We start from the raw sequence: 25,421 nt of genomic DNA, 5'->3' as shown, positions 1-25,421 counted from the left end.
CAAGCATTTACACCTTTTTTATAGAATGACCCGTATATAGACAAAGACTTTGAGCTTTATTTTAAAAATATTTTGTTTGGGTTTTTCATTTTTGCAAAGCAATATGAGAATATTTTTTTCTTTGCAACTTAATCATTTTGTTTGCAAAATATTTTATCCACAAATGTAAATTTATGAAAATTACCCCAAATGTTTCTTACTTTTAAGAACATGTTTAGTATTATATTAGATCTCATTTTTTGGAGTTTTTGTATAATTAAATTTATTTTACTCCCTTTATTATTATTATTAATTATCATGTGATGTTTTGTGGGAAGGTTTTATTTATTTATTTTTCTTTCTGTCTTAAAATTCCTTTGTGATATAATATGTATCAGTCCCTGAACCTTGGCGTTTTTGTTTGACCTATGGCTTTTCTTCTATATATATATTTTAAATAAATAAATAAATAAATAATAGGGAAAAAAACATGAGGCGTCACAAGAACTGACAGGATGATGACGTCAAAGTACCGCGATAGCGATTCGAAATTAGACTTCTTTCTCGAATCACGCCGTACAATATTCAATATATAAAGTTACACCACTGAATTAGCAATAGTTCTAGAACAGTCACCACCAGCACCAGGACCAATGCTACTTAAAGGGACACCATGAAACTTTTTGGCCACTAGGGGGTGCTAGACACGTATTTTTCACTTCTAGCGCCCCTAGAGCCCACAAGCGCCGCAGCACTGTCGCAAAGGAAAGGAACTGGCCAACCTTAAAACTAAACTAAAAACGAAACATTTAAAACGCTAAACGATCAACATTTTGAGACAACAGGGAGAAACGCAGTCATGTTACAACTTTCTGATGAGGAACTCGTCGTGGCAGAAGCCATTTCTCAATCTGAAGGTTGCAGCCTCCGGATGTGGTATTTCTAAGCTGTATACGTCATCAAGACTGTCTTATTTTCAATATTAACAATTACAAAGTTGACTATTATACTTAGTTAATCGTAAATTGTTGCAGTATGCTTATGACTTGCGAATGTAATGCTCAGTTTACCTTAATAGCCCAGGCTTGATGACGTATGCAGCCTGCATATTTGACCTCCGGAGGCTGCAGCCTTCCAATTGAGAAACGACCAGAAGTATTTCCTTGCCTTTTTCCAAACAAATATTGTTGCATCGTCTCTTTCTCCCTCGCCACCAGGATTTTCCGCAATGGCGCTCGTTATTCCTCTTTTTTGTGTGAAAATCGCTCCAAATCCAAGTAAACCGATGCGTTTAGGTCTGCCGCTTTGTAATACGTCACGCGAGTGACAGCGGAACGCAGCAAATGAGGAAGAGAGAAGAGAGAAACGCTCGGATCTGATTGGTGAATGAATAGGGTTTGGTTTTACACTGTGAGCAAGTTTGAGTTCTTTAGCATCCTTGATTGTAATGTAAATATCATAGACACAGTAAAAGAAAGGTAAATACGTGAACACAGCATCTGAATACAGGGAACTATATGCAATATAATCGCCGTAATTTATAAAGAACATCGCATTTATGTATGAATCAACAGTTTATATTAAAAATTGCCTTAAAGGGGAATTGAACCCGGGTCGCCCGTGTCATAGGTCCGTGACACTAAAGACTGTGCCACAGTCACATAATAGAAGTTGCTCTCTACACTCCTTAAGTAGCCTCCAGCAAAGTTCACGTTAAAAACAAATTGTGTGGAGGAAGTGACGTATGCCGTAAAGCAGTCGAATTTTGTAGTTTTTTTGTGCTCTGGTTACTACCAGAAACCCTAAGTTTTAAAATACGAGTAAAAGTGATACAGACCCTGTCAGGCTATGGTAGACATGTCATTCAACATATTTAAAGTCGATGTACTATCACAAGGGTCTTGAAAATTTATTATGAAGGTTGAAAAATTACATGGTGTCACTTTAAGAAAGACACTGAAGTTAAATGTCTTCTGTTTCCAGGTGATCTGGTGCTGCTGTCACCTATACAATTGATGTCTCAAAACTACATTAAGACATTGTATGTGTTATCGTCTGGTACCTTCTGCAGAATCGTGTACAACAGTGAATACAGGATCGTTGGGATAAGCTCGGTTCACATCCTCGATGAGCTGCTCTACTGTCGGAAGATCGGGTCGGCTCGGAAGAATCATCCGCTTCTTACTTTTAGAACCAAAATTCATTTTGTTTCAAGAGGCTCCCGTTTAAAGTCACACATATGCGCTTTATAAAGCACCAGTAGCCAGTTTGATGAGAAACTGTACGCTGTAAAATAATCTCTATTTGTAAATGACTGAATATAACTCACATGTAAACTCTGCACGCACTGTTTACTGTGGAAGCCCACAGTGACTTGACACGTCAAAGAGTGACGTCATACCACTATCTTTATGATGACAGTCGCCATCTTGCGACGTGGAGTAACACTGCATTTATAAAAACTGTAAACTGCTTTTTTTAAATAACGATGCAAAATAATCAGTACAATGGCAATGTGTGTAAATTCTTTATAGTGCCAGTGTGCCACATTACATCATTCATTATTTTAAGTTTAAATACAGACAATAGGCCATAAGACTTTAAGAAGAAAAACTTTTATTTTTACAAAATACGTTTATTGAAAGTTGGGAGACCTTTTTATTAGAATGTATTATAATTACTATATAAATAGATCTAAAAGATGCAATACATACAACATAAATCTCTTCTACACAGAATACATGATGCATGATGTATATATCTTGCTGTTTTGTATTATGTCCTATTTGAAGTCCTGCTTGAGCATGCAGCTTGTCTTGGTTGCCTTGCAGTTGACCAATTGTATTTTCCTGTAATTGTTCTATCTGTAAAATAAATGTAAATAAATAAATACATCACTTAATTTATTAATTAAAATAAACAGCTTAACCAGTTACGCCATACCCATAACTTCCCCATAAACAAAATCCCAAAACCAGTGCGAAAGCTTACCTTTAATCAACACTGGGATCTGCCTACAGTCATGAAACAAACAAACAAACAAAAAACACAAACAGGTTTATTATATATGTGTGTGTGACATATATGTGAAGCAAACAAGTCATGAAACTGCCTACAGTCATGAAACAAAAAAACAAAAAACACAAACAGGTTTATTATATATATATATATGTGTGTGTGTGTGTGTGTGTGTGTGTGTGACATATATGTGAAGCAAACGAAGAAACGGAAAAAATGCAACACTGTTTGAGATATTATGAGACAAATGCAAAAAAATAGTAAGAATGTTGTTCAATGTGAGTAAATTAGCAATATGATGACATACAGGAGTTGAACTGGGCAGTCCTTTGGGTTCGGACTGGGCTGGACCAATAGTTCGGTTTCTTACTAGAGTCTGAAGAACTGCAAGAGACAATCATAAACAGAACAGAAATTAAAAATATAAAAAAATACAGAAAACCAGGCAATTCCTGACACCTCGGGGTACAAACCTGACTCTCTAACTACTAGGCTACGACTGGCACGAGCATTATGATGAGCAAAATGGTGAAGATGTTAGAGATATGAAAACTGCTGTAGATGTTTGACAGTTATTGCACTTTTAATTGTTCATAGTAGACCAATACTGAACTGGGGAGGCTAATATATGTCACTTTATCACGCTCTTATGTCAGTTTCAAAATCTACTGAATGCCTTTCAATAAATAAAAATTTTAAGTTGTTTTAACCCCCATGTGGCATCTTTGAATTTATATTCTCTTTGTGACAAATCTGGAAATGCATACTGGTCGTCATACCCTCTCTGGTGGCGTTCTCAGCAGCTGTCATGGCCTTCCCGCCTATATTGCTGACCATTCCATCCACTGCAGCTTCATGCTTCAGGAAAAATGGCCGCACCACACGCCTGTACAGAATCTGAGAACCATTCCAAGATACCGGAGCCATGCACCACAGTAAAAACAGACACTAAAGCCCAGGAAACAAGAAGGGGTCAAGTCAGAGAAATGTAAGTATTATCTGGTGTAAGCAGAACTGCCTTAAATTAAACGGCTAAAGACGTGGCACAACAAAGGAAGGAAGAAGTCTTGTGCCCTCAGTAAAATACAGCTCCTCTTAATTAACTGATTTATATTTATATACATGTTTTCTGGAAGAAAGCATATAGCATTGTTTTACATACCTTACATATGTAGTAAAAAGGAAACCAGTGTAGAAAGATGTCTGAGAAGAATTCTCCCACACTGAAGAAGCCATAGATGACCCAATACGTCAACCACTGTGTGTCATCCTCTTTATCAGGACTTTCTATGGCTTTGATTCTAAAGTATTTAAACAAATAAACTATTCATTTGTGATATTTACTCATCCTCGTGTTTATCAAAGCCTGTATGGTGACATGTAAACTGAATGTTCATGCTGCTTTTGTCATGCCATAAAAGTGAATGTTGACCATAATTGTCAAGATGTCAATCTTGATAGCTTAAATTTCTGTTTCTCACAAAAAGCTTTGTCAGGGTTTCTCTTGTATAATTAATAGAAAAAAAGTTAAACTGGTTCAGAATCACATTAAGTGGTGTAAATTATATGTGAACTATTTCTTTAAAACAATTTAACACAGCTAACTCAGACACAAACCATATCAAACTATCATTGTAGAGATAAAAAATACTTCTGACTTACGAATAATATGCCGGATAAACAAAACCAATCAGATTACAGAGAAGAGAGGCGCCATATCCAAATAATAAATATGCTCCAGTCACACCTGCAGCACCTGTGGGGAGAAAAATAATAAAAATCTGCTCTTAAAACAATCATTTTTAAACGAATTTCAAGTGTTTTGTTTTTTATCAAGAACAAAACTTTAATAAAGTATTGTATGATTTCTTTCACAAATGACAGCCAATAGACAGATGCTTTTTTCATAATCCAACAACTCATTACCTATCATCACCATCTGGTACCTCTTGACACGCAAGGCTTTGGATTTTTATTTTACAGTATAAATATAACTGATGTTTAGGAATAAGTTACATTACTCTATGTGTGTGTGTGTGTGTGTGTGTGTGTGTGTGTACCTGGTAATTATCACGTTGTGGGGACCAAATGTCCCCACAAAGATAAGAATACCAGTTAATTTTGACCTCGTGGGGACATTTGCGAGGTGTGTGTGCGTGCGTGCGTGTGCGCGTGCGTGTGCGTGTGTGTGTGGGGCAGAATGTTGCTTTATGCATTATTATTGCATAGCAATCTTTTAATGGTCTACACTTAAGAAGTTACAATTAGTTATTTATTATAAATATATATAATAATTTATATTTATATTATTTATATTTTTAATTTATTATTTATTTATTTATTTGATATAGCGTCCCGAATGAAGTTCTGAAACTTTTTTTTATATATATAATTATTGTTTCTTTGACGTCATACTAATTCAAATAATACATAAAATATTAGTACCCAAAATCATCAGATCTGTCACGACTCACGTTGCAGGATTATTATAGTAATGTGCAAAAAGTATAATTTCAAGAGTTACAATCTGAAGAAAAATAAGCAACAATAGCATAATGCAACACCTGTTACCTCCAGGATTAAGTTACTGTTTTTCTGTCATCTAGGTCTCTTGATTCCCTCCCATAAATCATAATTGTTAATTGTTTTATGAAAATTATAAAATAAGAGTCTGGCCTTGATAAAATAAGGTCTTACCGATCGCCAGGTATCTTTTTTTGATACCGGTTTTCTCTTCGATGTAATTGAGACAGTCGGTGACGAAATTCTTCTCGTTTAAAAAAGCTTCCACGCGATCCTTTATCTTTTTAAATAAACTTGTCATCGTAACTCAAAGTGTAGGCTAGAAGTTATGCAGTTAAACGCAGCTGTATAATTGTAGACATTTATGGTGATGTGTCCTCATTCAGTTAAATAGTTCGGGTGACTGAGCAGACAAAATCCGCTTACAGTCGAACCGACAGGGGGAAGCTTCAAGACTCCTGTTATCGAGGCGACACCAGTCAGTGCACATCAACAGGCTTATGTTCAACTTCACGCAGCGCCGCAAAAATCGACATGAGATGACATCACAGTACCGCGAGAACAATTTGTCAGCTCTGCTCCGTGTGATTTTTCGAATCGCTCTCGCGGTACTTTGATGTCACCGGCAGGTCTGTTCCTGCGGCGCCGCATCAAGTCGAACAAGCCTATTCTGACACATAATTATAACGGATTATAGCCGTATGAACCCCCCACATGAAAAATACTCTATCATGCGTTAGTATCTACTAGTAAACTGTAGTCAATTGTAGAATAATATGTAATAATTAAACTGTAGTATGAAATCTGAGTAAATTGATAAAGAGTATTTCATAGTTTACTTCAATTGGGATAGTAAGGATAAAAATATTAGTATCTAGCGATTTTACCACAGTTTACTTTAGTAAATAATATACGTGGTTTACAATAAATCTAGAACAACTAGAACCACAGCTAAAGGGCGAAGATAGTCAAAAACATAAACACACACCAACAAATAGTTTATTACTATTGATAAAATGTTATTCTTCCATCAAACAATGTTCATCAGATGTAAGGTCTGGAGTTTGAAGATTAATTAACGCTCAACCAATCAGAATCAAGTATATGAACTATCAATTTTTTCTCAATTTAAATTTTTTATCAGTTTACAAAACTGAAATATGGCTGAAAATTAAAGCGAGTATTGTAATAAACTGCGTAAACGCTAGAGGTCGCTGTTGATCAGGCGTTGTGCCAAATGTCACGTGGCGACTCTGGTCCTGAAAAAGCTCAACTCTTGTGAATGTGAAGTCAAGTCACACATACTTAGGTATGTGTGGATTACAGCAGGCAAGCAGTTACTCGTACGGGGATTACAAAACCACATAAAGTCCACATTCGGTTTTCATGACACGGAGATAAAATGAAAAACAGAAGGAAGAAATCATACAGAGTCGTAAAGTACACGTTATTCGTGTGCTGCTACATCTTCTGGGTAAGATGTTTGTATCCTGATGAAGCATAATTCGTGGTGGTGGTGGTACTGCTGGTTAAACAGGTTATACTTTGTTTTATTGTTGTGTTCAGGTTGTTTGATTACCCCTCCCCGTGAATTCGGAATTTGAAGTGATTTCATTTGTCATTTTTCAATTATTTGTATAACACATATTTTAGACAGATAATTTTTATGTTAAGGTTTTCAGTGCTGTTCTTATTGCTGTTGGAGTCTACGCGAAAGTTGCCAAGGAGTCAGGTATTCATCAGTAATATATGTATTATTAATATGTAAATATGTATGTGTTTATTCATATTTATTATATTAACTTGCTAACACTTATAAACAGTCAAGAAAATGTCAAGAAACTTTAGCTTATGTTTTTACAGTAAATTTATTAAGTATGAGTTTCAGATCTGTAATAGGCTAACAGTTACATAACACATTGTTGGCAGATGTGGTGGACACACTGTTCACAGATCCGGCGCTGTTGTTGATCATTGTGGGCTGTCTCATGTTCACCATCACTTTATTTGGCTGTTTCGGAGCGCTGCGCAACATCTCTGTGCTGCTGAACATTGTGAGTTTTCAATTTCATACAAGCTGAAAGGTTAAACTGGTTTTTAAAGGAAATATTTGCCCACATATGAAAATTCTCTCGTAAATTACGAACGTTATTAACGTGGCTATAATTCTGGATGCTTTAACATGTTTCATGAATTTATTTTTTATTTTTAGTATAGGTATGCAGTGTCATAGGTACATCTTTGACGTTTATAACAAACCAAACCGTTTGAAAATCGGTAAAAAACTAAGCAAGTTATGGTCATTTAAAAGTACCTGCATCATTAAAACTCAATGCTACGAGTGAGCGAGCGCCCTGTCGTAAGATGGCCGCCAAAATGCGGACGTTGCACTCCATTGGCCAGCAGCGCGGACGAGCCATCTAGCCTTTATACATATCTATGGTATGAATGAGATTCGGACGTACTACATCCGCCATGTTGCTACATCACGTGATATACATCGTCATCACGTCATGTCATTTCAGCGCGAAAACAGCCGCGTGCCTCTTCTTCTTCGTTGGATAATTCCTCGTCCGGGGCATCATGGGATAGTGAAGTGTCCATCGTATGCACACTGCAAAATCTAACCGGAAGTAGTAGCTCATCCGGGTACTTTTCGCATACTGTTTTTCGAATACTATGTATTCGGACATACTACTCGCCTCGCCTACTGCTTTTCGCGTACTATATAGCATGTAGTAGGCGGTTTCGGACGCAGCACATGTCATCGTTGGAGACAGCTTAGTAAAAAAAGTTTGTCCGTTAAGGGCTTCTGTAGAAACAAAATGGCGACTTCCATGTACGGGGACCCTCTGTGTATGTAGATAAAAAGCTCTCATTCTAAGGTTATAAAAACATAACAGTTCATTATAAAAGGTCTTTATACACCACTGATAATATAGTTATGTATTTTATATTGCATTTCTGTCAAGAGATTGTTATAAAAGTTACACACTGCACCTTTAAGTCAACTTGCGGGGACCTAGTTTTATGAAATTTTATCAAACCATGGAAAAATGAATGTTTTGTTTAATTCAAATTCTAAGTTTGAGATTGTTTTATGTCATGAGTTTTTAGGGATGCACCATGATTCTGATTAGACCATTAGCATTGCGCCTAAAAAAAATAACCAAAAAGTTTCAATATTTTTCCTATTTAAAACTTGACTCTTAAATTATAAGTTGTGATTTTCCAGGCAGATATGGCAAGGAACTATACTCTCATTCTGGTGTAATTATCAATGACTTTGCTGCCGTAACATGGCTGCAGCAGGCGCAATGATATTACGTAATGCCTGAAAATAGTCCTGTGCTACTGAAAGATACTAAGGGGACTATTTTCGGCTGCTGCATAATATCATTAATAAGAATCAAATGCTCTTTCCCCGCCAGCGTTTAAAAAAAGTTGCCAGCCAGCGCCAGCATTTTTCATGATTTTCACAAAAGTGTAATGCCCTTCAAAAAAATGTTCTTCTTTAAATATATAAACAAACAATATATCAAATGAAAGAACAGATTCTCTGCTTTCAAACAAACAAACAAAACAAAAACGTTTCATCCTACCTTCATTAGTTCTCTCTTATCACCTATCAAATATGAGTATGTTTCTTCAAAAACACCCAATTTTGAGCAAAAACCTGAGAAAATTAAATGTTTGTGAAGGACTTTTGATAGAGATCAGATGCAGAGCGATCTTTAAAACATACACAGGGTTCTTTCTCTGTCACGTGAGGTGTTACTTCCGGGTTGTATAAGTTGCGGATAATAGCGGTATTAATAGCGGTATTGCGGAAAGCCAGAAATTCTCGTCATTGGCAGGGAAGAGTTTTCTCTTAATTGATGAGTTTTCTCGTCAATAGCGGGGAAAGAGTTAACTCTAGAGGAGCTGGAAAATTAGGATATTTTCCAAAAAAACAAAGTATCCCTTTAAGTGAATACAAGTAAATCAGAGTAAAATTGAATACAGTTCTGGCTCTTCCTTGCTTTGTGATGGTGGTTAACATTTTGAAGTTTCAAAAAGCACAAATGTGACCCTGGACTACAAATCCAGTCATAAGGGTCAACTTAAAATTAAGATCACCAGAACGCTAAATAAATCCATTGATTTCCATTGATTTATTAAATAAATCCATTGATTTATTTAGGATAGGACAATATTTGGCTTTGATACACCTATTTGAAAATCTGGAACTTGAGAGTGCAAAAAAATCAAAATATTGAAAAAAAAATCGCATTTAAAGTCCAAAGTCTGAATGAAGTCTTTACCACTCGTATCGTATTACAATGAAAAGGTTTTATTTTAAATTTTTTAATGATTATCAGGTGTTAAATTGACATATTATGCTTAATTTCAATAGATAGCAATCATAGACTGTAAAAAAGCATATTACAGCTGTAAGTCATGACGTGAAACCACCGTTTTTATATAATTAAATAACTAACTAAAAACAAACTTATTTTAAAAACAAACACTTGAATTTACATGAGCGTGATAAAAACTACAGTAAACGACAGAAACCAGCTTCGGAAAAAAAAAGATAATTGAAGTGTAATTAAATTGTTTAGTTGGTCTCAAGTCCCATTGAATAACATGGGGAGGCGGGGTTTATGACCTATACCGGGACCAGTCACTGGGGGGTGATCGAGACGTTTCGGCTTAACTTTTCAGGGCTTGTGCGGCACGCTTGATAGCAATAGATTAAGAACTTCCACAGAAGTGATTTTAGTGACATTTCAGCATTTTTTACATATTTCTAAAGAAATCCTATCTTTTCAGTTTATAGGAATATTACTTATCATTCTTCTGATGCAAATAACTGCTGCTGTGTTGTGCCTGATGTTCACTGACAAGGTACAGATTTACTTATGTTTGGATTAATGCAGAGGTTACGGCATTTTATAAATATTTTAAACTTAAAATGCAAAAGTTATTAGCTCTCATTTTTAATGACTCTTATTTGTTTATAGGTACAAGAAAGAACAGAGCGACTGATGATAAAGGCGATTGTGCGCTATCGAGATGACCAGGACTTAGAAAATGTTATTGATTTTGTACAGAAAAAGGTAACATAATATTTAGATATTTGTATTATCTTATTGTTATGTCCCGTCTGTGATTACGATGCATCATGCTTGCAAACGGTTTAGAATGGAAATTCCTTTAAAATTCCAATTTCGATCTTTAAATTAACATTTGATGTCTTTTAAACATAAAAAACAATACAGGTCGGAGCCGATGATGTAGTGGGCAAGTGCTCCGACATATGGTGCAGACGCACTTTCGGCGACCCGAGTTCGAATCCCGGCTCGAGGTCCTTTGCCGATCCCGTACCCCTCTCTCCACCCTATACTTTTCTGTCCTCTCCTAACATACTATGTATCTAATAAAGGCAAAAAACGGCCCAAAAACATAACTTAAAAAAAAAAAACAATACAGTAAAGTGGCCACAGGTACAAAAATCTAACAAATAGTCTTTCTTTTAAAGTTCCAGTGCTGTGGGGTGAATTCCTATTCTGACTGGTCTAAAAATATATATTTCAACCTTTCTGACCATAACCCCAGTCTGGAGGCCGGTGGTGTTCCCTTCTCCTGCTGTAAACGGCTCAAAAATGAGGTGAGATTAAATGTTAGGAATAAGCTTTATACACTGTATTATAATTTAATCAGCCCGAACCACTTAAGATACAAACATTATTTTGTGTATTTGGTATAATACAATGTGTTAATGGTTAAAAAAATAAATTATTTTCCACATACCACACATTATTGTTGGTCTTCTCTGGCCCGCCCATCCATTTCTACTAGGGCTGTGACAATGACTAAATAATCGTCTCATCGCGATTGTTTGACCTCATCGTGATGATTTCAGATCACCGCAATGATTGCACATCTCTCTAAAAACACAAGGGGGAGCTGCAGCGCCTGTATAAACGAGATCGTATTAGATGCCGCTCCTTAACTGACAGTGCAATGTGATTAATACATTGCAAAGCCATTAAATACATGTGTACTAGTATGACCTTAGTAGGATTTAATGCCTCTTCTGGTATAGTCAGTTTATTTTGATTGCATTTTTATTTTCAGTTATTTTTCAGACATGTGTTGTGTTTATTTCTTATGAAGAATTTCAGTTTTGAAATATACAGTTGAAAGAAAAAGTATGTGAACCCTTTGGGCTTACTTGGATTTCTTCATAAATTGATCATAAAATGTGTTCTGACCTTCATCTAAGTCACAACAACAGAGAAACACAGTCCGCCCAAACCAACACCGCACAAACATTATACGTTTTCATGTTTTTATTGAACACAACATGTAAACATTCATAGTGCAGGGTGGAAAAAGTATGTGAAACCCTAGGCTAATGACTTCTCCAAGAGCTAATTGGAGCCAGGAGTCAGCCAACCTGGTCCAATCAATGTGATGAGATTGGATGTGTTGATTAAAGCTGCTCTGTCCAATAAAAAACACACACCAGTTTTGAGTTTGCTGTTCTGAAGAAGCATTGTCTGATGTGAACCATGCCTCGCACAAAAGAGCTCTCAGAAGACCTACGATCAAGAATTGTTGACTTACATAAAGCAGGAAAGGGCTACAAAAGTATATCTAAAAGCCTTGATGTCCATGTGTCCACGGTAACACAGATTGTCTACAAATGGAGAAAGTTCAGCACTGTTGCTACACTCCCTAGGCGTGGTCGTCCTGTAAAGATGACTGCAAGAGCACAGCGCAGAATGCTCAATGAGGTGAAGAAGAATCCTTGAGTGTCAGCTAAAGACGTACAGAAATCTCTGGCACATGCTAACATTTTTGTTGACAAATCTACAATAAGGAAAACATTAAACAAAAATGGACTTAATAGGAGGACATCACAGAGGAAGCCACTGCTGTCCAAAAAAACATTGCAGCACGTTTGAAGTTTGCAAAGGAGCACCTGGATGTTCCACAGCACTACTGGCAAAACATTCTGTGGACAGATGAAACCAAAATTGAGTTGTTTGGAAAGAACACACAACGCTATGTGTGGAGAACAAAAGGCACAGCACACCAACATCAAAACCTCATCCCAAATGTGAAATATGGTGGAGGGGGCATCATGGTTTGGGGCTGCTTTGCTGCCTCAGGCCCTGGACGGATTACTGTCATCGATGGAAAAATGAATTCCAAAGTTTATTAAGACATTTTGCAGGAAAACTTAAGACCATCTGTCCGCCAACTGAAGCTTAACAGAGGATGGGCGATGCAACAGGACAACGACCCAAAGCATAGAAGTAAATCAACAACAGAATGGCTTCAACAGAAGAAAATACGCCTTCTGGAGTGGCCCAGTCAGAGTCCTGACCTCAACCCCATTGTGATGCTGTGGCATGACCTCAAGAGAGCGATTCACACCAGACATCCCAAGAATATTGCTGAACTTAAACACTTTTGTAAAGAGGAATGGTCCAAAATTTCTCCTGACTGTTGTGCAGTTCTGATCTGCAACTATAGGAAACGTTTGTTTGAGGTTATTGCTGCCAAAGGAGGGTCAACCAGTTATTAAACCCAAAAGTTCGCATACTTTTTCCACCCTGCACTATGAATGTTTACATGTTGTGTTCAATAAAAACATGAAAACGTGTAATGCTTCTGCGGTATTAGTTTAAGCAGACTGTGTTTCTCTATTGTTGTGACTTGAGATGAACATCAGAACACATTTTATGACCAATTTATGAAGAAATCCAAGTAAGCCCAAAGGGTTCACATACTTTTTCTTTCAACTGTATATTTGTGTGAAAAACAGTCAAAAAAAATTATGAGAATTAAATGTAAAAAAAAAAATAAAACAGACAATTAATCGTCATAAACATCAGAATTTATTAAACAATAACCGTCAGCCAAATTTCTTAATCGTGACAGCCAGGAAACATTTCTGAAAGCTCATCAATCTGAGAAAGAGTGGTTTGCTCCGATTGGTCAGCTATCCAGTACGTTGTGATTGGGCGAAAATACCTCAAGCGAGTGACGCAAATGTAACGCCTATATATTTGGAAGATCAGCTCCCAACGGGAAATAATATCATATTTACGACATTATCAATGATTGATCAAATTTGCCAGCGTGGCTTGAGCAGAACGTAACAGATTGGTAAGTAAGAATACAAAAACATAAAACCATGTCTGCATTTGTGATCGTAGAAATGACAAACAACAAACGCTACTTTGCACTGCTCAAAATTGCATTCGAATCAATAGTAGTGAATTCTTTAAATATAAAAACTAGGTGCGGGACTCGATTAAAAAAATTAATCTAATTAATTAGAGGCTTTGTAATTAATTAATCGAAATTAATCACATTTTAATCACATATAAATATTTGACCTGAGAACATTGAGAAGTTATTTTTTCACATGGATTTTTAGTATACCATGAATAATGACTGAATACATAAGCTTAAGCAACAAAATATTGTTTATTTTTGTTCAACCAAGTCGTTGTACTCTGAGTCGGGCTAACGTCCACACTAGCTGCTATATGTTTTGCATTGAGATGATACTTGAGGCTCGATGTGCTGCGGTGATATGTGAATTCCTTGTTGCATAGCTTACACACAACCATGCTCTTATCGACGCTTCCATCCGTTCGTTTTTAATAAAAAAAAATTCCCATCCACGGGACCAACCAAAGCGATCTCATCAGCTTTTTCGTTCATGTTCACTGTGGTTTGTTGTTGTCTGAAGTCATGAACGCTAGTTGGTGCTCCAGTATAATCGATCCGCCGAAACTCATCCAATGAGAAATGTTCCGCGGTGCAAAAATAAGTGCGATTAAAATGCGTTAAAAGTGTTTAACGCGTTATTTTTTGTGTAATTAATTAATCTTAATTAACGTGTTAAAGTCCCGGCCCTAATAAAAACATAGATTACTTACAGACTGTGGGTCAGAAGCGGGCATCGAGTCCACATTGTCGGACTGCGGAAGTAAACTGTCATCCTAGATTCTGGGATTGTAACTTTACAGATTGTTAACATGTACTAACACACATACACACCAAAAGACATGTAAAATCATGGAACGGTAAATAGGGGCTCTTCAAACTTTATGGGCTATATAAGGTTGTGTTTGACAATTTTTTTGTTCTATTTTCAGACTGTGTTTAACACCATGTGCGGTTATGGGACCCAAAAGATGAAACAAAATCCGGCCAGTCGAATCATCCACACCATTGGCTGTCTGGATAAGATCATAGGGTGGGGAAAACAAAACCTTCTGTTGGTGGGAGGGATGACCCTCGTCCTCCTTTTCCTCGAGGTCAGATCACCTTGCTCAGTTTATCATTCAATTTCCTTCAGTTATTATTTTTGTATCTGAACTAATGTACTCATTTCTTAAAGTCCCCCTGTGGTGAAAATCAAATTTTCATTATTGTGTATATATTATATAATATGTCTATATGGTGATTTTAAAGGGATAGTTCACTTTAAAATGAAAATTCTGTCATCATTTACTCATCCTCATGCTGTTGAAAAAAAAATTTTCTCTGATGAACACAAAAGAACATATTTTGAGAACAGGGTGTCCGCGGATCCTTAAAAAGTCTTAAAACATCTTAAATTCCGTAGTATGAAAAAAAGGCCTTAATAAGCATTAAAATGTCTTAAATCCGGGTATCAAAGGTCTTAAAATGTTGTCCAACCAACACCGCCAAGAAGATTGTAACTGTTTTATACATGTTCGTCTCATGTGTCAGAAAAAACTGAATAGGTGGAATCTACTAAAGCACAAGTTCGCTAAAGTGCGTGGACCCGGGTATAAGCAAATGGAGAAAAGTGTGAGTTTTAGCTATGGGGAAGTGCACATTTAATGAAAACTGGTTACTTAACCCTGATTTTGCTCCGTGGTAAAGACAAGTTAGCGTACGGGGTCCGTTGTTTATTTTGCAAGAAAGTTTTAAAACTCAGAACAATGGGCATCAAAGCTTTAGTGTCACACATGCAATGTAAGAAACATAAAGCCGCTGCAGAAACCTGTTAAAAACATCCGGCATTTCTCCGTTCTGTTGTGCCTACAGCAGTAGCCCTAAAGAGCATCACAGCATGTTAAACATCTGCATCAGCAGTTTTAAGCACCACGGCTTCTGCTCCATCAGACATCCGATAAACGTTTGGCTCCACTGCCAAGTCCAAAAACGAACAAAGCTGGTCTTCTTTTTTTCTTTTAATGGCGGTTGGCATCTAGCTTATAGGTGCATTAGCGCCCCCTCTGCTCTGGAGGGTGGATCTACTACACACTTTCCCTTACTCCTGGTCTCATCAATTTAATTATTTCTATTTTTGCCATAAAATATTTCACTGCCAATGTTTTGTCTCAAGATGCACACCAGTAATGTATTTTGTCAGTTATATTTTTAAAAAAAAACTCCTTAAATGTCCTAATATAAATAAGACCTTGTCCAGGTTTAATCTGGGTAACCACACCTAACATTGTTGTTACATAAAACCATGTGTTTATTTTATGCACATTATACATTATTTGAACCAATTATTATTGTCTCATCACTATTGTCATCTTAAATGCTTTGGCCCATTTAGCTCTATTTTTATTACCAAAAAATATCAGATTACTTGATCATCATCCTTACCAAAATAATTGTTAGTGAAACCCCTAGATTGGTTAAAACATTTTAAAATTATGTGATTTTAGTTAATTAAAATGCTATTTTTCTTCATATATTTTATCATTGGGGATTTCTTAAAACTTCGTATGACTTTTTAGGTGAAAAACTTGTAATATCAGCAAAGTGTAAAAACTTGTCTGATCTTATTCTTGTGAACCAATCTCGTTTCATCTTGTGGAGCAAGTGTCTTGTCACACCCCTAGAAAAAAAAGTTTTTTGTTAAAGATAAAAGGTTCTAAAAGACACATGGATGCATTCACACTGGACTATAAAATTGGACTTCATTGTCGTGATCAGTGATGGGACTAACGCGTTACAAAGTAACGCGTTACTGTAATTCCACTACTTTTAGCAGTAACGAGCAAGTAACGAAGTACTTTTTAAAATCAAGTAACGCAGTTACAATTACTGAAATTTAAATGAGTTCGTTACTCGCGTTACTCTATTTTGTGATGAATTAACACTTGCAGACAAGACATTTCTGATCTGTGATGAATTAACACTTGCAGACAAGACATTTTTGATCTAACGTCGCAGGACCATGGTGGGCGGCGCAATGGATCATTAAACTTCATCAGTTCCGACAGCGACAGTGCGTACAGAATGAACATGAAAAATCAAAACCGGACGACATACCTTTGTTTAAAAATTGTGCGCCAGTCATAAGTCCATCCGGTCTATATCAACTTGAATTTGTAGTCCACAAAAGTAATACATCTGAGAAATGTTGATATGTTTACATCGGCTTTCATGGAAGAGATCAATCCGCAATTGCTCAAGTTTCAGTTTTGGTTTCGGTTTCACTCACTTCGTGTCTGACAAAACAATCACCGTACTCCGTTTTCTGATTAAATATCTTCCTTTAATCTTGTATCTCATTTGATTCAAACATAAAACATATACAAACATAATCTTAAATCTAAAATATCACGGATGCGTGGAAAACTGCATTCCAGAGAGCGCAATAGCTGCTAGCTTCACACAACTCTTAAATTCTTAAAGAGACACTACACAATTTTAACACATTATATATTTTCAATGTAAACATACAGAATATTTGTCTAAATGATATACATAAAAAAGTAAGCTTACATATTATTAATTTCTAACAAAAATATTCAAAGAAACTTTACTAAAATAAGTTGTAAATAGTTAAAGTTTACAGACTTTTACAGTTATTTCGTTTTAAGTATTAGACTGGACTTACTACCTGTTGATAACAATAAATAAGTCTAAAATGTTGTGTTTGACTGTTCAGTACTGTTCATATTTACATTAAAAAAGCAGACATAAAAGTAACTTAAAAGTTACTTTCCCTAGTAACTAATTACTTTTGATACACAGTAACTGGGAGAGTAATTCAGTTACTTTTTAAAAAAGTAACTAGTAACTGTAACTAATTACTAATTTTCAGTAACTTGCCCAACACTGGTCGTGATATAGGTCTTAAATTTAATTCATTATGGTCTTAAAAAGGTCTTAAAAAGTCTTAAATTAGACTTGGTGAAACCTGCAGAAACCCTGTGAGAAATGATGGTAAACACACAGCAGTAAGTGACCATAGGCTTCCATAGTAGGAAAAAATATTTTGGAAGTATTGTGATAAATGACTAAGAAAATGTTTTTATAAATGGTGGTGAGCATACAGGTGATGGTACCCATTAAATTCCATCATATTTTTTTATTCCTACTGTGGAGGTCTATGGTCACTTACCTGTACTGCTGTGTGTTTACCATCATTTATCAAAATATCTTCTTTTGTGTTCATCAGAAAAATACGGTGGCCCTGAAGTGCAAACCACAACAACAAATTACTAAAAAACAAATACAAAATAAAAAACACAACAACAAGTTAAAAAACACTACAACAAATTAAAAAACACCACAACAAATTAGAAAACACTACAGCAAATTAAAAAACACCACAACAAATTAAAAAACACTGCAACAAATTAAACAACAACAACAACTTAAAAAAACACTACAGCAAATTAAAAACCGCTACAGCAAATTAAAAAACACCACAACAAAATAAAAAAACTATCCAAAACAAGAAACACAACAGCAAGTTAAAAACACTACAGCAAATTAAAAAACACAACTACAAATTAAAAAACACTACAACAAATTAAAAAACACAGAAAAAAATGAAAAACCATAACAAAATAGGAAACACAACAGCAAGTTAAAAAAACACTACAACAAAATAAAAAACACTACAACAAAATAAAAAGCCATAACAAAATAAAAAAACAACAGCAAGTTAAAAAAACACTACAACAAAATAAAAAACACTACAACAAAATAAAAAACAACTACAAAATAAAAAACACTACAACAAATTAAAAAACACAACTACAAATTAAAAAACACAACAACAAATTAAAAACACAACTATATTAACCTACCGGAAGAGGTAGGTACCAGTGAGACATCGCTGATTGGACGACACTGCAGTTCGGCTTTTGAACCGAAAGTTATTCTTCCTGTAGCGTATTTTTTCAAACATGAATGTTACAGATGACCCAAACGTAGCAGCTGCTGGGGCCGGCTAAGGGTATGGTCTGGAAACCGCTAACGATATTAGTAAGCTAACGTTACATCCACAAGCAACCTAAGTTTTACCCTATTCTTATTAACTTACTCGAAGGTTGTTGGGGGTCTCTGATGGTAGATATTTCTTTAAGCCTTTTGCCACAGCCGCTGCAAAAGTTCAGGGACGGCTCAACCAGTTCTTTTCCGCAGTTTGGGCAAAACATTTTGCTGTCCTTCCTCCTCTCCCAACCACACGCTACAGGAAGAATAACTTCCGGTTCAAAAGCCGAACTGCAGTGTCGTCCAATCAGCGATGTCTCATGTTGCCCACTGGTACCTACCCCTTCCGGTAGGTTAATATAGTTGTGTTTTTTATTTGTAATTTTGTTTTTAATTTGTTGTTTTGTTTTTTAATTTGTAGTTGTGTTTTTTAATTTGTTGTGGTGTTTTTTATTTTGTAGTTGTTTTTATTTTGTTGTAGTTTTTTTTTATTTGTTGTAGTGTTTTTTTACTTGCTTTTGTGTTTTTTATTTTGTTGTGGTTTTTTATTTTGTTGTAGTGTTTTTTTAATTTGTTGTAGTGTTTTTTAATTTGTTGTAGTGTTTTTTAACTTGTAGTTGTGTTTTTAATTTGTTGTAGTGTTTTTTAATTTGTAGTTGTGTTTTTTAATTTGCCGTAGTGTTTTTTTAACTTGCTGTTGTGTTTTTAATTTGTTGTAGTGTTTTTTAATTTGTAGTTGTGTTTTTTAATTTGCCGTAGTGTTTTTTTAACTTGCTGTTGTGTTTTTTATTTTGTATTTGTTTTTTATTTTGTTTTAGTGTTTTTTAATTTGTAGTTGTGTTTTTAATTTGTTGTAGTGTTTTTTAATTTGTTGTGGTGTTTTTTAATTTGTTGTTGTTGTTTAGTAATTTGTTGTTGTTGTTTGCACTTCAGGGCCACCGTAGAAAAAAGAAATTCATGCAGGTTTAGAACAACATGAGGATGAGTAAATGATGACAGAATTTTCATTTTAAAGTGAACTATCCCTTTAACAGACTCTAAAACAAAGCGTATACAAATTTTTTCATTCAACACCATATCTTCTGCATAAAATTGCAATTTTCCAAAGACAATCTCAAAACCACGTCACCTTGACCTATGTCACAGTTGAATGAGTGGATACTGTGTATTGATGCCGCATAGACTCAGCGCTGAAACATTTACAGCACATCTCTTTCAGCTCTACTTCTGTGACGCAAACACATGCCGCTCAAACATGCAGTGTAGGGATGGGACGGTTAGCAAATTTCATATCATGATTATAGTGACCAAAGTTATCACGGTTATCAGTATTATCATGGTTTTCTTAAATTGAGATGGAAATGTTCAAAAAGAACTGATACACACACTGAAAACATTTTAACAAGTTTTATTTTTGAAAATCAGCAAACAACAAATACAATTAGCAGCTATATGCACTTTTTTAAGCATAAACATTAAATCAGGGGTGTCCAGCTTTGTGTGGCAATCTACTTTTAAAATGATAAAGCCGACAAGAACTACCTGCTAAAATTTTTTTTGAACAAAACACTGTTACATTTTTTAATAACACTTTAAATGTGTGTTAGGAGGACTATTTCTACGTTGAATTTAGGGCTGTCACCATTACTCCATTCTTTTTGAGGAGTTAAAAAAATCCTTGAGTACATGCCGAGTACTTCTTATAGCGGAATAGCGGAGATGCGGTTTTGATTAAATAAACTAGAAAATGACAACATTATCAGATGCATCTCTCTCTATCTCTCTCGTTCGGTCGGTCGGTCGCGCGCACATACAAGAATGTGCATCCAAATTTCGGAAGTTAGACGACTCCGCTGCAGCAGGCAGGCATAAGATTGATAAAAAACACTTGAGAAGAAATGCGCAGCAACTCAAAAAGACTTGTTTCTAAGACCATAATGCCAATTTGGCGCTTTGTTTTAAGTAAAGGGTGTGGAGGCGTGGAGCAGCATACACAGTTATTAACTTATGTGCGATCTACCGGCATTGCATTTGCGATCGACTGGTCGTATTGGACACCCACCCCTGCATTAAATGAACATTAACATAGAGCCCTGAGATGTATGAACCTGTTTTAATGAACAGTACCTTAAATAAGAACATCAAATGCACACATAAGCAACGCATTAAAACACAGTGCACCTGTTACTGCCTTCCGCCACGCCTTCTCGTGCAAAAAACAATGTTGCACGCGTGTGTGCGTCAAGCTGATTCTGACTGGAAAGGATTTACCGCGAGTTTTCAAAATCACGGTAATCAAACACGGTTGTAATGATAATTACATTTTAAACGATAATACTAACCGTCAGGACATTTTATCATGGTTAATCGTGAAACCGGTAATCGTCCCATCCCTAATGCAGTGCAAATGCCCAACCTGTTAAAATCAACACTGAAGAAAATATGTGCTGCAAACATACAACTCATGTATTCAGTGAAACCGACAGCTAGGTGTCTGGAACTGCCGAATGCGGCATCTATGTACATATATATCTATGGTCTCAGCTGGTGTGATTGAGTGAAGGCAGGGACTAATTTGCATATTCATATCTATGGTCCGAGGTTGTGCGATTGAGTAGGCAAGGGTGTAGATATACATTCAAGCTATTTTAAGGCATAAAGAAAAATTACTGTGACAGGAAATACTTTTGATGCTGATGAGTTTTAAAGGTGCAGTGTGTAAATTTTAGCGGCATCTAGTGGTGAGGTTGTGAATTGCAACCAACGGCTCCGTCCACTGCTCATGTTTTGCTTTTAAAACACATAGAGAAGCTACGGTAGCTGCCACCGGACAAACATGTCATCGTCGGAGACAACTTAGTAAAAAATGTTGTCTGTTAAGGGCTTCTGTAGAAACATGGTGGCACAAAATGGCGGCTTCCATGTAAGGGGACCCTCTGTGTATGTAGATAAAACATCTCATTCTAAGGCAATAAACACGTAACGGTTCATTATGAAAGGTCTTTATGCACCCCTGATAATATAGTTTTGTATATTATTTAGCATTTCTGTCAAGAGATCCTTCAAAAAATGACATACTGCACCTTTAAGGGATAAAACTGGCCACTACAGGGGCAGAGAATGAGGTCATGTTGTGTCTTGTTTACCAAATGATATGTATTTTCACCCATATGGTTCGTCTTACCAATAATTGCTTTTAAGTGTTTTTAATGCTAATGCTTAATCTCCAAATTCACAGCAGTTCCATTCCCGCATAAATTTGTTCTTACCCTCCAATGTTCAACTGAATCCAGACCATTTGAAATGACTTTAGCTGGGTTTTGCAGGCAGGGTCACATATTGGAGTAATACACACACACAATACTTTAATACAGGGGCTTTCCAAGTACAGCTTCTCATATGCAGCTATTTTCCAACTTCCTGCCAAGTGTTTCATTCCTGAAAACAATGAACATGTCTCAACTACACAGTTTTTTCGAGAAACTATCTTAGGTCAAGCCAGGGCCGGAGTGGGGCTCATTTTCTGCCCTGGAGTTTCATGTCTTAGACCGGCCCACTTTAGTTCACGACTGACTATATTAAAATAATATAATTAAATCCTCAGTAGTTTATAAGTCTGCAATAGTGCACTGTTCTCTGCAGCCTTGCAATAAATATATTTTCCTAAAATATAATTTCCAATTGAATGCAAATACAGTCTAAAACAGTTATGATTTTGCCATAATCGTGCAGCCCTACCATAAGGCATTTTAATATTATTCAATTAAACTTATTCAAAAACTGCTGAAAAGAAACAAATGTGTTTGTGTTTTCCCCTATATTTCTATTTTTAATAAATGGTGGGTCTTGAGATTACCTGTTGGGTTGAAAAAGTTTGGAAACCCCAGTATTCAGGGGAAACAGATGGAAAAATAAAAATCCTTATCTTAATCTGATGTACAAACAATATCCACCTCCAATGTATAGACGGTTTCAGCAGTAAAAACATAAACAAACAGCTTTCATGGAACAAACATAACTTCTGGTAAACTCTGCAAAGAATCAATAACAATAGAGTCGTTTTAGAGTAGTTTATTTCTGATAACAAGCTAAATAAACAACAAGTGGAATACCTTACAAATAACAAAGCATATCAAAAACTACACTAAGCTAACGTTATTGTATAAAATGTGTACTATATAATGTATACAATGTAAACTTCATTGGTCCACTTAGATCTGAAAACCCGAGGTCCAACCTGAAACCCGAAACAGGCTCGGGTCTAAAAGTTTCATGTGTGCCTCGGACACGGGTCAGGTATAATATTAGCGGCATCGGGTAATTTAAATTGAATGTGTTTTTGACTCAGGATGACCCGAACTCTCTCGCGTATGTCCTTTTCCAACCCCTCCTCTGTTTGCCAAGAGTGCTTGCGACATCGTGTGGCTGGCGGTAGGTTAATATTTGTTGAGACAGATCCGGCAATCAATTTAAATGTAAATTTTTGGTATCTTCATCAGATAACAAAGTAAAATAAATGGAGCAGGAGGCGAGATTGGTTGCGAGGCCACCGGGGTTTCTTTCTGTCTGACTGCTGCATGTGGGGCTGCTAACTGAACGCATTTACATTCGGTTTTTAAAAAAAATTGCCACTGGTTCAGGTCAGACTCAGGTCTAATTTTCTCGAGTTTTTCTTGGGTCGGGTCTTTATTTAACCCTCATAAAACCCCTATTTTCCTGTATACGTTAGAGTTCCTTGGGGGTAAAAATGACCCCAGAAATGAAAAGAGTGATTACAAAAAATATATACATTTTTAATGATACAAATAATATATTATTTTTTTTGTTTACTTCCCATCTATACATTAATGCTGTGTTTTGGGAGATATGAAGTACTTTTATACCCGTTTACCACTCAATTCCTCAACTAGACCATTAGCTTGCCTGAAAAATATTAAATTTTTATGAAAATTTCACATAAATTATGATCTAAATTTGATTTAAATTCTTTTTAGATATTGATCTAGATGTTATGTGTTAAATTTGGTCATCTGGTGTTTAGAAAAAACATAAAAGAATTACATAAAAGAATAAATCATTTTGACTAGCAGATGCCCATAGAGACCCATTCGTTTTACTGGATATGGCCAATTGCTCACATCACAACTTTAGTGATGGATTTAGTAAATTTATGTTTATATAAACATTAGAAAGGACATTAAAAATAAATATTATTTCAAATAGTAGAATTTATTTTAGTTTTTGATGCATTTTGAAATGTCTGTTTTTACAAAATGTCACAAAAATTTGACTGAAAGTATGTGTCTGTGTGTACACACGTGTGCATGTGTGTTTGTGGATTTATGTGTGTGTCTGTGTCTTTGTGTGTGTGTTTTTGTGCGCATGCGTGTGTGTGTGTTTGTGCGTGTCTGTGTGTGAGCATTAGAGCCTATCAATTTACATCTTTGTTTTGCGTCTGTGGCTGTTTTTTGCAAAATTCTGTAAAAATGCTCTCTGTGGCAGTCATACCTTTGTGTGTGTGTGTGTGTGTGTGTGTGTGTGTGCCTTTTCTATATTACATTTGTGCTCTAGTACCAGGCCTACTTTTCTGTGTTGAAATTTTTAACTAAAGAAAGGGCTTGGGGTAAGATTGACCCCAAGGGACTTATTAGGGTTAAAAAATTAAATATTTATACACGTCGGGTTTAGGTAAAAAGTGATTCGTCATTTGTCATACATCATCATTTGGTAATTTCAGGTCATTTGAAAATTCTGTCATCATTTTCTCATCATCATGTATTTTTTCTGATGAACACAAAATTAAGATATTTTTATAAATGATGGTAAGCACAAAGCTAAAATGATCATTTATCACAATACTTACATAATATTTGTTTTTTCTTCTATGGAAGTCAATGGTGTGCTTGCCATCATTTATCAAAATGTGTCAAAAAAAGACATAATGATGAGAAAATGATGACATAATTTACATTTTTGGGTGAACTATCCCTCTAATCTAATAAAGTTTTTTTCCCACTGTAATCGCTCTATAAAGCAACGAGCGTGTCATCTTTGTTTGTTTGCCTCTCCTGGCTAACATGGGAGTGACATGCTTATGTTTCTAAGCGCTGATAAATGTGGCTTCATCAACCAGATGTTTTTACACATGTGCAGTTTCGTCTGAATTGAAATTCTTCACAAAATGTGAAGAATTTTCCATTCCATTCCATTTGGTGATTTTATCAAGTTTGTATGGGTCTGCCAATGAAAGACTGCATTGAAGTCTGACATTGAATTCTTCTTTTCCTCGAGATATGTATGATGTCATTGGCTGCGGTACTGCTCCGTCAAATCGGAAATGTTCAAAAGAGGAAGAGGAAAACCGACACAGGCCGAAACCTTTGCTGCAAGAGAAGGTCTTGACCGTTTTTTGTTGTTTTTATACACCCATCTGTTCCTACAGAGATTTAATGATCGTGCCACATCATTATAACATTATAACAAGTTATAACATGTTAACAATTAGATGTGAATGTACGTCTTTTATGAGAGTTACTAAGCCAAAAGCTGTAATAACAGAAAAAAAAATAAAACTACCAATATTTTTTGTACTGGGAAAAGCCATTGTTAATAGTATTTGTCATGTTAATAAAATATATTTTACAACGTTTTCTTTAAACACACTGTTTTCT

At 35.7% G+C, this 25,421-nt stretch overlaps 3 protein-coding genes across 3 annotated transcripts in view; 1 reads left to right on the top strand and 2 right to left on the bottom strand.

Annotated features, from left to right (window-relative positions):
• c14h19orf25 (chromosome 14 C19orf25 homolog) overlaps positions 1 to 2,357 on the bottom strand; it is a 4,546-nt gene extending 2,189 nt beyond the window's left edge. The window contains exon 1 of the mRNA XM_055183671.2: positions 2,042 to 2,357. Within this exon, the coding sequence (XP_055039646.2) occupies positions 2,042 to 2,183 (142 nt within the window). The 5' untranslated portion in view covers positions 2,184 to 2,357. The remainder of the gene's footprint in view (positions 1 to 2,041) is intronic.
• A 136-nt stretch (positions 2,358 to 2,493) lies between these two features.
• reep6 (receptor accessory protein 6) lies at positions 2,494 to 5,988 on the bottom strand. The gene is made up of 7 exons (XM_055183662.2): positions 5,695 to 5,988; positions 4,660 to 4,753; positions 4,160 to 4,298; positions 3,777 to 3,945; positions 3,305 to 3,381; positions 2,971 to 2,993; positions 2,494 to 2,843 (listed from the first exon to the last, which is right to left on the bottom strand). The coding sequence occupies exons 1-6, from the start codon at positions 5,819 to 5,821 to the stop codon at positions 2,973 to 2,975; spliced, it is 627 nt and encodes a 208-aa protein (XP_055039637.1). The 5' UTR covers positions 5,822 to 5,988; the 3' UTR covers positions 2,494 to 2,843; positions 2,971 to 2,972.
• Positions 5,989 to 6,806: 818 nt separating this feature from the next.
• Positions 6,807 to 25,399, top strand: LOC129427271 (tetraspanin-33). Its single transcript, XM_055183654.2, has 8 exons — positions 6,807 to 6,994; positions 7,195 to 7,252; positions 7,450 to 7,574; positions 10,336 to 10,410; positions 10,527 to 10,622; positions 11,045 to 11,173; positions 14,688 to 14,849; positions 25,042 to 25,399. The coding sequence occupies exons 1-8, from the start codon at positions 6,923 to 6,925 to the stop codon at positions 25,150 to 25,152; spliced, it is 828 nt and encodes a 275-aa protein (XP_055039629.2). The 5' UTR covers positions 6,807 to 6,922; the 3' UTR covers positions 25,153 to 25,399.
• The last annotated feature ends 22 nt before the right edge of the window (positions 25,400 to 25,421 follow it).

This window comes from Misgurnus anguillicaudatus, chromosome 14, assembly GCF_027580225.2.
Source record: "Misgurnus anguillicaudatus chromosome 14, ASM2758022v2, whole genome shotgun sequence".
Classification (NCBI taxonomy): domain Eukaryota; kingdom Metazoa; phylum Chordata; class Actinopteri; order Cypriniformes; family Cobitidae; genus Misgurnus; species Misgurnus anguillicaudatus.
The sequence above is the reverse complement of the archived record's forward strand: the minus strand, read 5'-3'. Positions and strand labels throughout refer to the sequence as shown.